Genomic DNA, 15,646 nt, shown 5'->3' on the forward strand with positions numbered 1-15,646 from the left:
TTTTATTTTATTACGCCTGGAGATGGAATAATGGAATGCGGAAACTGGTAGTGGAAACAAATTATAATAACATTTCAACTGCACGGCTTTTGGCCAATTTCAGTATTAACAAAAAAGATTTTCTCGGTATTGTTGCTTTTTGAGGCGCCCTTTTGCGTGTTTGCACGATGTCGTAATTATCTCCGCAGAGGTAGCCTCTCTTGTGTTCAGGAAGTTCTTCGACAACTATGTCACAAAGGCTTTTGTCCCTGGCGCCTGCGGTAATTCGAGTTTAGTCTTCCCACTAAAACTTCCCTCTTCTCCAACTTCACTCAACCACGAATCGATCAAGAGGTTCCCGAAATACCTGTAAATCTCCTTCTAGCGCCTTTAGCAGCAAAAACAACAGAAAAAGTGCCTGAAATTCCTCGAGAGACGGCAGGCAAATAACAGCGGAATGAGGGACCACCTACAGGAACACGCTTGCGGTCGTGAATAACTCACTTTGTACTCCTGTAGTTCAACGCTCACGGTTGTAATAATACCTGTCACGTGGGTTCTGGAAGGAAGGAGAAACAGCAGCCGCTAATGTTAATTATTCTGTTTAGTAAGAAATACCTATATTGTCCCTTTTCAATTAGCAGTTCTTTCACTAAGTTATTTACTTAATATTGAACGCATGACGCAAATGATCTAGTACCTTATCGAAAAAGTACACTACTGGCCATTAAAATTACTACACCAAGAAGAAATGCAGATGATAAACGGGTCTTCATTGGACAAATATACTTAAACTAGAACTGACATGTGATTACATTTTCACACAATTTGGGTGCATAGATCCCGAGAAATCAGTACCCAGGACAACCACCTCTGGCCGTAGTAACGGCCTTGATACGCCTGGGCATTGAGTCAAACAGAGCTTGGATGGCGTGTACAGGTACAGCTGCCCATGCATCTTCAGCACGATACCACAGTTCATCAAGAGTAGTGACTGGCGTATTGTGACGAGCCATTTGCTCGGCCACCATTGACCAGACGTTTTCAATTGGTGACTGATCTGGAGAATGTGCGGGCCTTTCTGTATCCAGAAAGGCCCGTACAGGACCTGCAACATGCGGTCGAGCATTGTCCTGCTGAAATGTAAAGTTTCGCAGGGATCGAATGAAGGGTAGAGCCACGAGTCGTAACGGATCTGAAATGTAACGTCTGCTGTTCAAAGTGCCGTCAATGCTGACAAGAGGTGGCCGAGACGTGTAACCAATGGCACCCCATACCATCACTAGTGATACGAGGCCGTTGGGATCCAGCACGGCGTTCCGTATTACCCTCCTGAACCCACCGATTCCATATTCTGCTAACAGTCATTGGATCTCGACCAATGCGAGCAGCAATGTCGCGATACGATAAACCGCAATCGCGATAGGCTACAATCCGACCTTTATTAAAGTCGGAAACGTGATGGAACGCATTTCTCCTCATTACACGAGGTATCACAACAACGTTTCACGAGGCAACGCTGGTCAACTACTGTTTGTGTATGAGAAATCGGTTGGAAACTTTCCTCATGTCAGCACGTTGTAAGTGTTGCCTTCGGCGCCAACCTTGTGTGAATGCTCTGAATAGCTAATCATTTGCATATCACAGCATTTCTTCCTGTCGGTTAAATTTCGCGTCTCTAGCAGTTTTAATGACCGGTAGTGTACATATACTGTATGCAAGGAACGATAATTTTCGTGCTTTTACTTATGAGTTCAGTCTGGGTCACAAATATGCATAAATACATGGAAATACAGGGGTTTGACAACAATAAGGAAACACCGCGAGAAACACTTGCTTGAAAACAAATGCAGACGCCGGCAAAACCTGCAGGTTGTTGTATTTGACCACGAACGTCATCTGTGCAGTGTCCTCAATAAACTCAATACATTGAAATGGTCAGTCGTGCTCACAAAAGTGTTCTGCGTGGTTATGAGTGCATTACGGAATTTCCATGAATTACAAACATCAGGTGTGTAAGAGACGGGGAGAGTTGAAAATGTGTGCCTGACCGGGATTCGAACCCTGGATCTCCTGCCTACGAGGCAGGCGCTCTACCCCCCCTTTTTTTCTCTTTTTGTTCGTTATTACTCGTTGTATTTGTTCGGGGACGGACGTCTTCTGACACCCTTTCAGGTTCATCGTTGATCCGTTTACTCAGGTTTTTTTTTTAATTTTTTTTTTACCGAGGCCAGCTAATGTGTCGTGATCGCACACCCCAAAAGTCACCGAGGACACAGGAACTTTCGCGGCTGCTCGGACTTATCCCTCCTCCCCCCCCCCCCCTCCCCCCCTAGCAGACCCACAATCTCAACCTACTCCTCACACTACGAAAGGAGTGCTCCCTGCCCATTAATCTCAGTGCTCGTGGCAAGGTCTATTCCGGCATGAGTTCGAGCGTGTGTGTCCATCCACACAGAAATGATCCTTGGCTCGTGGTCGCCGTAATTATATGTGTATAGTGTCTGTTTCTTCGGACATGTCCGAAAAAACAGACACCAAACACACATGAGTGCATTACGTTGGAGCTAAGTCACTTCGAACGTGGGTAAATTGTTCGTATACTCGTATGGTGAGTGCCTTCATAACCAAGGTAGCCGAAGTGTTCGGTGTCTCACGAGGCACCATACAGTAGATTTATAGTGTGTTACAAAAAGGTACGGCCAAACTTTCAGGAAACATTCCTCACACACAAATAAAGAAAAGATGTTATGTGGACACGTGTCCGGAAACGCTTAATTTCCATGTTAGAGCTCATTTTAGTTTCGTCAGTATGTGCTGTACTTCCTCGATTCACCGCCAGTTGGCCCAATTGAAGGTAGGTAATGTTGACTTCGGTGCTCGTGTTGACATGCGACTCATTGCTCTACAGTACTAGCATCAACAGGTTAGTGTTCACCACGAACGTGGTTTTGCAGTCAGTGCAATGTTTACAAATGCGGAGTTGGCAGATGCCCATTTGATGTATGGATTAGCATGGGGCAATAGCCGTGGCGTGGTACTTTTCTATCGAGACAGATTTCCAGAACGAAGGTGTCCCGACAGGTAGACGTTCGAAGCAATTGATCGGCGTCTTAGGGAGTACGGAACATTCCAGCCTATGACTCGTGACTGGGGAAGACCTAGAACGACGAGGGCACCTGAAGTGGACGAGGCAATTCTTCGTGCAGTTGACGATAACCCTAATGTCAGCGTCAGAGAAGTTGCTGCTGTACAAGGTAACGTTGACCACGTCACTGTATGGAGAGTGCTGCGGGAGAACCAGTTGTTTCCGTACCATGTACAGCGTGTGCAGGCACTATCAGCAGCTGATTGGCCTCCACGGGTACACTTCTGCGAATGGTTCATCCAACAATGTGTCAATCCTCATTTCAGTGCAAATGTTCTCTTTACGGATGTGGCTTCATTCCAACGTGATCAAATTGTAAATTTTCACAATCAACATGTGTGGGCTGACGAGAATCCGCACGCAATTTTACAGTCACGTCATCAACACAGATTTTCTGTGAACGTTTGGGCAGGCGTTGTTGGTGATGTCTTGATTGGGCCCCATGTTCTTCCACCTACGCTCAATGGAGCACATCATGATTTCATATGGGATTCTCTACCTGTGCTGCTAGAACATGTGCCTTTACAAGTACGACACAATATGTGGTTCATGCACGATGGAGCTCCTGCACATTTCAGTCGAAGTGTTCGTACGCTTCTCAACAACAGATTCGGTGACCGATGGATTGGTAGAGGTGGACCAATTCCATGGCCTCCACGCTCTCCTGACCTCAACCCTCTTGATTTTCATTTATGGGGGCATTTGAAAGCTCTTGTCTACGCAACGCCGGTACCAAATGAAGAGACTCTTCGTGCTCGTATTGTGGACGGCTGTGATACAATACGCCGTTCTCGAGGGTTGCATCAGAAGATCAGTGGTTCCATGCGGCGGAGGGTGGATGCATGTATCCTCGCTAACGGAGGACATTTTGAACATTTCCTGTAACAAAGTGTTTGAAGTCACGCTGGTACGTTCTGTTGCTGTGTTTTTCCATTCCATGATTAATGTGATTTGAAGGGAAGTAATAAAATGAGCTCTAACACGGAAAGTAAGCGTTTCCAGACTCATGTCCACATAACATATTTTCTTTCTTTGTGTGTGAGTAATGTTTCCTGAAAGTTTGGCCGTACCTTTTTGTAACACCCTGTATATCACATACGGGGAAAGCGAAAAACATAATTCGCTACGTAACAACCCGGACGAAAGTGTGTGTTGAGTAACTGTGACTGATGGTCATTTAAGAGGATTGTGACGAAAAAAAAATACGATGACATCCGCTGAAGTCACTGCAGAACCGAATGTCGCACCCGCGAGCCCTGTCAGCACTGAAACTACATGATGGGAGCTCCAAAGTCTGGGAATTATGGGGAAAGCTGGAATTCCAAATCCTCTCATCAGTGATAGGAGTGCCCGTAACAAACAACCGTAGTGCCGAAGCCATACAACCTGGACTATGGACCAATGGAAGAACTTCACTTGGTGGGATGAGTCTTGTTTCACACAGTTTCAAACCTTTGACGGAGATTACGTTTAAAGATTGAAACATGGTGGGGTTCGGTGAAGATATTGGCAGCCATATCGTGCTATTCCACGGGCACATGGTTACTCTGCAAGGTCGCACTACTGCCAGGGATTATATGACCATTCTGGCTAATCAGGCCCAGCCCATGGTACAATGTTTACTCTCGAATGGCGATGTTGTGTCCCAAGACCACAAGGCCCTGTTCACACAGCTCGAATCTCCAGGACTGTTTTGTGAGCTCGAGGATGCAACGTCGCATCTACCCTGGCAACCAGTCACCAGACCTCAGAACTAATGAGCCTTTGTGGTCTGCTTTGGAGAGGACGATACGTCATCGCTATCCACCTCTCTCTTGCCACTATTTTTTCAGGATGAATGGTATAAGATTTCCTTGAAAACCATCCAAGACTTATACGAGGGGCGTTTGAAAAATCCGTGCAAAAAAAAAGTATTCTTACGTGTTTGGGGTAAACCTTTTTTATTTTTCGACATAGTCTCCTGTAAGTCCTATACACTTCGTCCAACGCTGTTCTAATTTTTTGACTCCTTCCGAATAATAGGAATTGTCTAAGTCTGCAAAATAGCTAGTAGTTGCTGCAATCATCTCCTCGTTTCAATAAAATCTGTGTCCCGCCAGGCATTTATTCAAATTGGGGAACAAGTAGTAGTCCGAGAGAGCCAAGTCTGGAGAATAGGGGGGATGTGAAACGAGTTGGGACCCTATTTCCACTAATTTTGAGACCACAACTGCTGTGTGCTGGTGCATTGTCGTGATGGAAAAGCACTTTTTTGCGGTCCATTCGCCGGCGTTTTTCTTGCAGCTCGGTTTTCAAACGGTCCAATAACGATGAATAATATGTACCTGTAATAGTTTTACCCTTTTCCAGATATTCGATAAGGATTATCCCTTGCGAATCCCAAAAGACAGTCGCCATAAACTTTCCGTCCGAAGGAATGGTATTTATCCCTTTCGAGACGACTGCTCTCAGAGCGAGTTTATTTATGTCCCATATTTCATTGTAAGCAAACCAGACAAAAACTACCAGTACACATCACGCTAATGGCAACACCAGCATCAGGTCGGAGAGGAACAATTCACGAGGGTTTAGCAAGTATGCCATATCCCGCTGTAGCCTTTCATTAATTAATAGATCCAGATATCAAACGGTAGGATGATCGATTGCTTCGCTTCACTCGCTGTTACAAACAGTCTCACACATTTTCATTGGGATTAAGATTGCGGTAATTAAGCAGGCCAGTGCGGGTGTGATATGAGTGTTTGCCAATGTATGTGTGCAGCCCGATGAACGCGACTGTTGTCGAGTTGGAATCCGGAAGTGTGTACAGCACTTCTTGAAAACGGTCAACACTTTCTCACTGGTGCCGAAATAAATGTTCTGGTTAACATGACTGAATGTGCCCAATTCATGGTATTAAAACCACCTGAACCCACGTCTGGCCTGAGTTACACCAGTAATTGTAGAACAGATTGGCCAGGATAGCTCAGTGACGTGGTCCATTCATTCGATGTCACCTGAACAACAAATCCATCATGGTTGTTACAACCTTTCTGAAGCAGCCCAGCTCGACCGTTGGTGACGTGATCGTGAAGTGGAAACGTGAAGGAACCACCAAAGCTAAGCCAAGGCAAGGCAGACAGATTGTTCTAATGGATAGGGACCGTCACGCTGAACATGGCGTAGGTGTTTGGAAAAATCGCGTGAAAATAGCGGAAGGAATCACACGTGAGATGTAAGTGCTACCGGTAGTGTATCAGGCAGTTCCTCATAAGCCACATATTTATGCCCTGCCGAGGGGATGACTGGAAATGAGAGATTTTGCAAGACTGAATTACGTACTCTACTGCATTGACTCCTTACTTAGCTTGCATTTATCGCGAATCTCGTGCCCAACGTAAAGTCCCGAGCGACTGGAAAAAAGCGCAGGTGACGCCTGTATATAAGAAGGGTAGAAGGACGGATCCTCAAAATTACAGACCACTATCCTTAACATCGGTTTGTTGCAGGATTCTCGAACATATTCTAAATTCGAATATAATGAATTTCCTTGAGACAGAGAAGTTGCTGTCCATGCATCAGCACGGCTTTAGAAAGCATCGCTCCTGCGAAACGCAACTCGCCCTTTTTTCACATGATATCTTGCGAACCATGGATGAAGGGTATCAGACGGATGCCACATTCCTTGACTTTCGGAAAGCATATGGGATTGGTTCCCAAATATGTGAGTGGCTCGAAGATTTCTTAAATAATAGAACCCAGTTCGTTGTCCTCGATGGTGAGTGTTCATCGGAGGTGAGGGTATCATCTGGAGCGCCCCAGGGAAGTGTGGTAGGTCCGCTGTTGTTTTCTGTCTACATAAATGATCTTTTGGATAGGGTGAATAGCAATGTGCGGCTGTTTGCTGATGATGCTGTGGTGTACGGGAAGGCGTCGTCGATGAGTGACTGTAGGAGGATACAAGATGACTTGGACAGGACTTGTGATTGGTGTAAACAATGGCAGCTAACTCTAAATATAGATAAATGTAAATTAATGCGGATGAATAGGAAAATGAATCCCGTAATGTTTGAATACTCCATTAGTAGTGTAGCGCTTGACACAGTCACGTCGATTATATATTTGGGCGTAACATTGGAGAGCGATATGAAGTGGGACAAGCATGTAATGGCAGTTTTGGGGAAGGCGGATAGTCGTCTTCGGTTCATTGGTAGAATTTTGGGAAGATGTGGTTCATCTGTAAAGGAGACCGCTTATAAAAAACTAATACGACCTATTCTTGAGTACTGTTCGAGTGTTTGGGATCCCTATCAGGCCGGATCGACAGAGGACATAGAAGCAATTCAGAGGCGGGCTACTAGATTTGTTACTGGTAGGTTTGATCATCACGCGAGCTTCAGGAATTCGGGTGGGAGTCTCTGGAGGAAAGGAGGCGTTCTTTTCGTGAGTCGCTACTGAAGAAATTTAGAGAACCAGCATTTGAGGCTGACTGCAGTACGATTTTACTGCCGCCAACTTATATTTCGAGGAAAGACCACAAAAATAAGATAAGAGAGATTAGGGTTCGTACAGAGGAATATAGGCAGTCATTTTGCCCTCGTTCTGTTTGGGAGTGGAAGAGGGAGAGAAGATGCTAGTTGTGGTACGAGGTACCTTCCGCCACGCACCGTATGGTGGATTGCGGAGTATTTATGTAGATGTAGATGTACGTTAGCAAAATAACTCTTGATTGAAAGCGAAATTTCACCCATTCTTAATTAATCATGAATCAGGCACATCCTTGACGTTCAGTGTTGAATTTAATGTACGCAGTCGATTTACTAACCCTCTCATTGATTTAGGCTCTAACAGTAAATCTGAAGGAGGGGCGATCGACGTAATATTTGTGATTAAAAGAAATAGAATATGATGATAATCTTAAGGTTTATGTATACTCGACGGTTTATTACAAAAGACAACTGGAGTTTTAAAGCATTAAAATGGACTGGTGTTGCCTAATAATCGTGTATCTGACTATAAACTGATTTGCAGCTTGACTATGACGATCAAAGTGCGTCTTTGTTTACAATAAGAACAGATTCCCAAAGATCTGTGGAAGCACTGTGTAATATGAAACAGTGGAACGTATCTAGAATCTTAACTACAATACTCTCGCCTCTCCTAATATATCAGATCTGTAAGCAACACTTGCCAAAGGGCTTGCCGCAGTGGTAACACCGGTTCTCGTCAGATCACAGAAGTTAAGCGTTGTCGAGCTGGGTTAGCACTTGGATGGGCGACCATTCGGTGATGGGTGACCATCTGGTCTACCGAGCGCTGTATGCAGGCGGGTTGCACTCAGCCCTTGTGAGGCAAACTGAGGATCTCCTCGACTGAGAAGTGGCGGCTCCGGTCTCGTAAACTGACATACGGTGGGGAGAGCGGTGTGCTGACCACATGCCCTTCCATGTCTGCATCCAGTGACGCCTGTTGGTTGAGAATGACACAGCGGCCGGTCGGTATCGTTGGGCCTTCAAGACCTGTTCGGGCGGAGAGAAGCAACACTTACCTCAACCGTCAGTGTAATGTGGGTAGAGTGGAGACACCATGACTCCCTAGGCTGAAGTTCAGTGCTACAAACTACTCTGCCACTCAAGAACGCAGCCACAACCCTTACCACTGTCCACTGTCCGCGACTTGTCTGCACCTAGTACGCTTATTTTATAAGTCTCTGAAAAGCAGATTCCTCCTTTCATCCCCCCCCCCCCCTCCAAAAAAAAAAAAAAAAAAAAAGCGCGTCCATCAGTCAATAGTCAGTACAGCCTGCCAATGTGTAACTGTTTCTTTGAAGAAATACTGCGCTAAGAAGCGGCGAAAAGTCAACAAGCTAATTAATGGAATTCCTTCCCCTCTTTTCTAAAAAACGAGCGCAAAGTGTTGCGACCTCCTAACGTCACTGCTAACACACCAATTGGTGCTCATGCAGCCACCAGCTAGCCTCGCATTACAGCTCCTGTGTAAATGTTAAAAAACTGTTCACGAGGCTAGTCGCCGACTTTGCTTCAGCTTCTGAACGTTGAGTAGTTCAGCGCTGTTTTGTCGCGTTTTAGGGAGGCCAGGAGATGGTTACTTGCTAAAGTATTTCCTTTAACAAGATTCTAGCTTCTACCGTCCGCTGACAGAGTGCAGTCTTGTAGAACAAAAGCTTTTCAGCCCAGCGACCTCACAGGCCGTACTAAAAACTGGATAATGGCCTCTCCAACTGTTAAACGTCAGCGAAGTAACTTTCACCTCCCGACATGTCGAGGACACTATACCTGCTCTATTTCTCCCCACTGTTCGTTTCGCCGGGCCTCGCTACTAGTTGCCTGTCTCATATTCACAGCACTCCTCCATGAAGGAAACTGATATACTCATTACCATGGTAGTTTAAGAAGAAGAACTGAAATAGCTCTTAAAATAGCTGTGGTAACATTACTCCCTTTGAACTAATTCAACTCACCTCCATTTCCATAATTAAAGATGAGTAAATCAAAAGACGCGAGCCAAAGAGTTTGCCAGCTATTATACTATACCCTACAGCAATCCGTTGAAAGGATTTGGCTTTGGCGGATGATTGGAGAACTTTGTCAGCGTCATGTGCCGTGACAACTGTAAAGTACGGAGCAGGTAGTGTTATGGTATGGGCGTTTTTCTCTTCATTATGGTATAGTCCCATTATTGCGCTTAAGAAAACAGTAAATGGGGAAGGATATGAACACACATTGCGGAATTGTGTATTGCATATAGTAGACTATTTGGACCCGACGATTGTTTGTATAAGTATTGGAAATGTAACCTGTCATAGAGCACGATTTGTGGACAATAACATTTCTGAAATGAATTAGCGTCCCTGGAGTCCTGACCTAAACCCAATGGAACACCTTTGGGATGAATTAGAATGCCGACTTCGCTGTGGACTCCAGCGTCCAACATTACTACCCTCTCTGATTTTGTGTCTTGAGGAAGCATCATTCCACAGACATTCAGACACTTCGCAGAAAGTGTCCCCAACAGAGTTCAAGCCATCATATAGGCAAAATGTGGACACATCCAGTTAATTATTAATAGATGGGCAGATATGTTTGATCAGTTAGTGTAAACTGAACATTTGTCGCCTAACATTTCTTAGAATATTTTAGGAATGGTGCTCTCTGCAGACCATCATTTTATGGCCCTAAATGATAATGTACTTGAAAATTTTCGTTGTTTTCTGGCAAATATAGGTTATTATTTGTCTTTTGTTGGTTTCGATTCTGGGACCCAAAAAGGTGAAACATTTTACTCTTTATATTCGTGGTTCTTAGTTAAACACGCTATAACATTTTGGGTAATTCAGGTCAATGTTTGGAGTAAGTTGTGGATAATAATTCACCTATAATGGGGCCGTACTTGGTAAAACATCGTTGTGTTGATGGTAATCTTAGGGTTGAGATAAACTTTCCTTTACTAACTTTTATATTTTTCAGAGTGCATGTAGTGCTTTTTTTATGCTGTGCTTTAGTTGTAACATTTGAGACCATGAAGAGGCGCTGCTTTGCAGGGCCCGTTCATCTCGGCTTTCTCGTCGAGCAACCTGGGGGACGTGTCGCCCAACACGGCGGGCCCTCGCTGCAAGGAGACGGGCCGCAGCTGCGACCCGCTGTCCAGCACCTGCGCCAGGGCGCCCGACGGCCGCCAGGAGCACTGCTACTCGCCTGGGCCCGGCACCGACATGTTCGACAGCACCCGCATCGTCGCCAAGCGACTCGCCGGCAAGGCTTCTGTGAGTGTCCTCAGTCCTCCAAGTACCACCGTGTACATGGTTGAGTTAACGTGACAGATCCCTCGTGTCACCATCCTCTTGGGATTCACCGACTCGATATTCAAATGGAGCACAAAGAGGTGCAATGAAAGTGACATACATTTGCATGTTTGTAGAAATTAATCAGCATACGATGTTGCATTTGAAGTTCCCTTGATCTGTTTGCACGGTTCTGTTCCTAACGCCACTTTTGACAGATTGTGTCACAGGTATTAAATTAAGCTAAGAGCGAGGAATATAACATGTGGAGCCCACAAGGTTCAGTGTTGGGTCCCCTTCTATTCTTTCTCTAAATATATGATCTTTCTGACTTCAGTTGGGGTGGTACTAACCTAACTGAATACGTGTTTGACCCACTGTATCGCTGTAAAAATGAGCCCCCCCCCCTTACTTGGTTACCAACTGAAATAGAATGGGATTAAATTAAAGTGCCACTGATGTGAATACAAGTAATAATTAATGAACGAATGGGCTAAGAACTCTTTTCACTTAGGTGCCAGATATCATCATTTGTGATACTTTGGACATTCCTGTGTGTCTATTATAAAAACAACCTTAGTCTGGGAGAATATATTATATGGGTCCCACAATGTATCATCCTTGGTCCACTCTGTTCTTAATGTATATAAATGATTTTTCAGTGATTTTAATGGGGATAGTACTGAGCTGGCTGAACTCATATTAACAGACATAGTGAATTACCATATACTTGGGATCCAGTTATTTGGTAATCATGTGAAGTAGAAATGTGTATAATAAAGCTGACATTGTCATGCGAATCAGTATCAGTCAATCAGAAAATTGGTTGAAATGTCTGTAATCTGTCGCAGGAATGCAAGTAAAGCCAGAATGGTGAATGTAACATATGCTCCTTTATTTTATTCAGTGCTGGGTCGACTCTTGTTCTTAACATACATAAATGGTCTTCCAGTGATGGTGATGCGACTGAGATGTCTGAACACATGTTAGGTCCACTGTATCAGTGTATAATTAGGATCCCACCCTTTGGTAGTGAAATGAAGTAAAGAATGACGAAATAGTGACATTTTTGTAAGATAGTCTCACGAATGAACTAATATCGGAATGGGGGAATACAAGAATGTGAGTGGGGATGGCGAGGATGGGGAGGTCACACAATATTTGATACCCGTTCTGCTTCTGTTCATAACTTTTATAAATGATCCTACAAGGGTTTTAGTAGTTAAATGTGATGTTTCCTGCTAACACACCTACTAATCGTCTACCCAAACTGACAGATATAGCTCAAATAGTAGCTGCATTTATATAAAACTTGTACATAACAAACAGTTCGTCTTAATCCCATAACGTCTCGTATTGAACAACTCGAAATGAGAGTAAATTACCTGCTGGTGCCACACCACGAATTATGTAGCAGTGCACAAATAACCTGTCGCTTCGAGACTTATACTTCTAATACAAGAGATGTGATTTTTTGTTATTTCGGGTGTCCGATTTCGTACGATTTCTTCGCTTTTGCGTCTGTAAACCTGTCTTGAAGGTATCTGTGCAGAGTTTATCGGACATTAAGCTTCAGAAATATTAAATATTGCTCATGGCGAGTCTGCTATTAGTAAACAAGGGGTTTATGAATGATTACAGGTTTTTGTACATCCCTGGAGCATCAACAGTAGACTAAAATCTTCTTGCAGAAATCGAAATAGTTCATTGCTTTTGCACCACGATAATGCACCTGTTCACACTGCGGATATTGTTCGTGAATTTTTGGCCAAAAAGAATGATGCCTCACCATTCATATTCGTCAGACATGGTAACATGTGTAGTTTTACGTTAATGGGTCCTCGATTTTACAAAAGTACATGGTATTAAATACGGTGAGAGCCTTAAAGCTATCCTAAAGATCGAATTTCAACAATAACTTATGGGGTCTATTTTGAAGGGGATAACACTGACATTGATGAATAATTAAAAACACTTAAAAAAATTCTCGTTATATTTGAATGCAGTTCGTAATTTAAATTGCAGCGGCAGATCAGGACTACACTGTTCTCAGTGTAAAGCGTAACTATCGATTTTCAGACCAAACTGCGCAAGATTTGTTGGTCCTGCAACCATAATTTGTAGATTTTAGGCACTGCTGAGTGTGAACCGTCACCATTTGTGTTTGGTGTTTACAGGAGCTGTGGCGTTCTTCGAATGCCAGGGAGGTGACCGGTCCCATTGCGTTCGCTCACCAATGGGTGGACATGCCGAAGCAGACAGCCGAGTACGTCGACCCCGAGACTGGAGCTACGACCACCGTGAGTTTCTGCTTCCATTTTTTTGTCGTTTGTTTACCTAGTTATCCATCAGGATAGATCGTTGGTCAGTCCCATTTATGAATGGAAATTTCACTCACTCGCGAATCTCGAGGTGAACAGCCAATTGCTCGAGAATCTCGTGTAGCATCTCGAAAGGGAACAATTCTGCACTCTCCTCAGCAAGTACGGAAAGCACAACATACTGTTTCTGTCAGAAACACTGTTTAGCAAAGTTTTCTGGGAAAGAAAACGAGGGAATCGAAAGCGTATGTCAGTGATTCCTGCTAGCCAGAATTCACCTTTCTTCACCAATTCCAGCTTGTGAAAGGGGATGCCTACTTTAAAGGACTTCGTATTACTGTTGCCTGCCAGTTCATCATATATTACGTCTCTTCTGATCCCCTTCTTATTCGGAAATTGCTCTATTGAATCCGGTATTCTCTCAGGTACCAGCCCTCCTATGTAGAGCCACGCCATCGAACATGCTGCTTGTAGATTTGCGTCTCGTGAATCAGCACCAGTCAATGTCTCATTTTGCTTAGCTGGTCGCCTCTCTCTTCTATGGATAACTTTACTCCATCATTCTTCGTTTATATGCGTTTCCATTTCTGGTCTTGTCATATCTCTTGTTGTAGGTGTTTCTTCTTCGTTTGTGGGAAATACATATTCTGTTTCCCTATGGATGGTTTTGGGTCTTTTTGTGATTTAGGCGTCTTTCGTCTTTTATTTTCCCTTTCTTCCTTTATAAAAATCTTAGTTCAACAAAACATGCTCACCTTCTGTACAATAAAACAATTCAATCACGCTCACTGATCGTACTTAGAATCAAAATGGCTTTCGCTTGGAGAATACATTGACACGTCTAGCGTGCCATCACACAACAGCCATAACCGCCCCAATATGACCACGGACTTTCCGTTCTTAATATTACTTGTTAATCAGTAAACTCAATGCTCTGCTTGTTCTCTGCACGGTACTCTACATTGAATCATTCAGCGACCAAGATCCGGCTCTTAAAGCGCGTAGATGGTAATCCCCTTGAAATGCAGAAGTCCCTTTCTGAAACTTAATGCGGTGTCGCAGATAGCTCCTCGCCGTACCAAGTTGGAGAATTTCTTCGCTGTATGTCAATTGACTCCCACTTTCTCACTGAAATTACGTTCACGTGCAGTCCATCCTCTGTCGGTGCAATCACGACCAGCTGCCAAGCATGACTCTGGCCACGGGCAATCCAGACGTACTGCTCGACATGGCACAGTGCTATGAAAATAGTGGGGGTATGTTGGTGGGAATAAGACACTACTACATTTTCACCAGGTGATCTGCATGTTGGTTGCCCTTAATAATGATCCATCAGCCTTGATGACAGCTTCTACTCGCACAGGCATACGTTCAGTTTCTTGGGAAAAGGCAGCGGAGTCTTCACGTTGTGCTGCACTGACGAAAGGTGTCGATGTCGGTCGTTGAGGCCTGGCACAAAGACTGCGTTCCAAAACATCCCAGAGGTGTCCTGTAGGATTCAGATCAGGACTCTGTGCAGGGATGTTATTGTCGCGTAACCACTCCACAACAGGCCGTGCATTATGAACAGGTGCACGATCGTGTTGAAAGATGCAGTCGCCATCCCCGAATTGTTCTTCAACAGTGGGAAGCCAGAATGTGCTTAAAACATCAATTTAAGCCTGTGCTGTGATAGTGCCACGCAAAACAACAAGGGGTGCAAGCGCCCTCCATGAAAAACACGGCCACACCGTAACACCACTGCCTCCGAATTTTACTACACACGCTGGCAGATGACGTTCAAAGGGCATTCGCCATACCCACAGCCTGCCATCGTATCACGACATTGTGTACCGTTTTTCCACTATTCAATCGTCCAATGTTTACGCTCCTTACACCAAACCGAGCGAGGTGGCGCAGTGGTTAGGACACTGGACTCGCATTCGGGAGGACGACAGTTCAATCCGGAGTCCGGCCATCCTGATTTAGGTTTTCCGTGATTTCCCTAAATAGCTCCAGGCAAATGCCGGGATGGTTCCTTTGGCAGGGCATGGCCGACTTCCTTCCCCATCCTTCCCTAATCCGATGAGACCGATGACCTCGCAGTTGGTCTCTTCCCCCAACCAACCTTACACCAGGTGCTCCAGACAGCGCCGAACAGCAGAGCTGTGGCTACCTGCTGCTGTGGCATCCCGCCGGGAACATTCTACTTGTTGTGGCTTCCCGTCCAGTTGGGCTCAGACGGCCACTCACAGCGGCTGCGAGACGCAATCCCCAGGGCCATCTGATACTGTCGGCCAAGCTTGATCACAGTGCGTTGGACCACTTTCGTCAGTTTTTCGCGGGAACAAGGAAGTTAGAAATGGTGGGCTCCTTGTGGTTCCCAAGTCGTGCAGCCACCGTAAACAATAAAATTACCAAATATGCAGCAACCAGTCG

At 44.7% G+C, this 15,646-nt stretch overlaps 1 protein-coding gene across 3 annotated transcripts in view; it reads left to right on the forward strand.

Annotated features, from left to right (window-relative positions):
• Positions 1 to 15,646, forward strand: part of LOC126456884 (neutral ceramidase-like) — a 511,604-nt gene that overhangs the window by 388,794 nt on the left and 107,164 nt on the right. For all 3 annotated transcript variants that reach the window (XM_050092711.1, XM_050092713.1, XM_050092712.1), the window contains 2 exons: positions 10,668 to 10,889; positions 13,085 to 13,207. In XM_050092711.1, the coding sequence (XP_049948668.1) occupies positions 10,668 to 10,889; positions 13,085 to 13,207 (345 nt within the window). The remainder of the gene's footprint in view (positions 1 to 10,667; positions 10,890 to 13,084; positions 13,208 to 15,646) is intronic.

The sequence above is a fragment of the Schistocerca serialis genome, chromosome 2, assembly GCF_023864345.2.
Source record: "Schistocerca serialis cubense isolate TAMUIC-IGC-003099 chromosome 2, iqSchSeri2.2, whole genome shotgun sequence".
Taxonomy (NCBI): Eukaryota; Metazoa; Arthropoda; class Insecta; order Orthoptera; family Acrididae; genus Schistocerca; species Schistocerca serialis.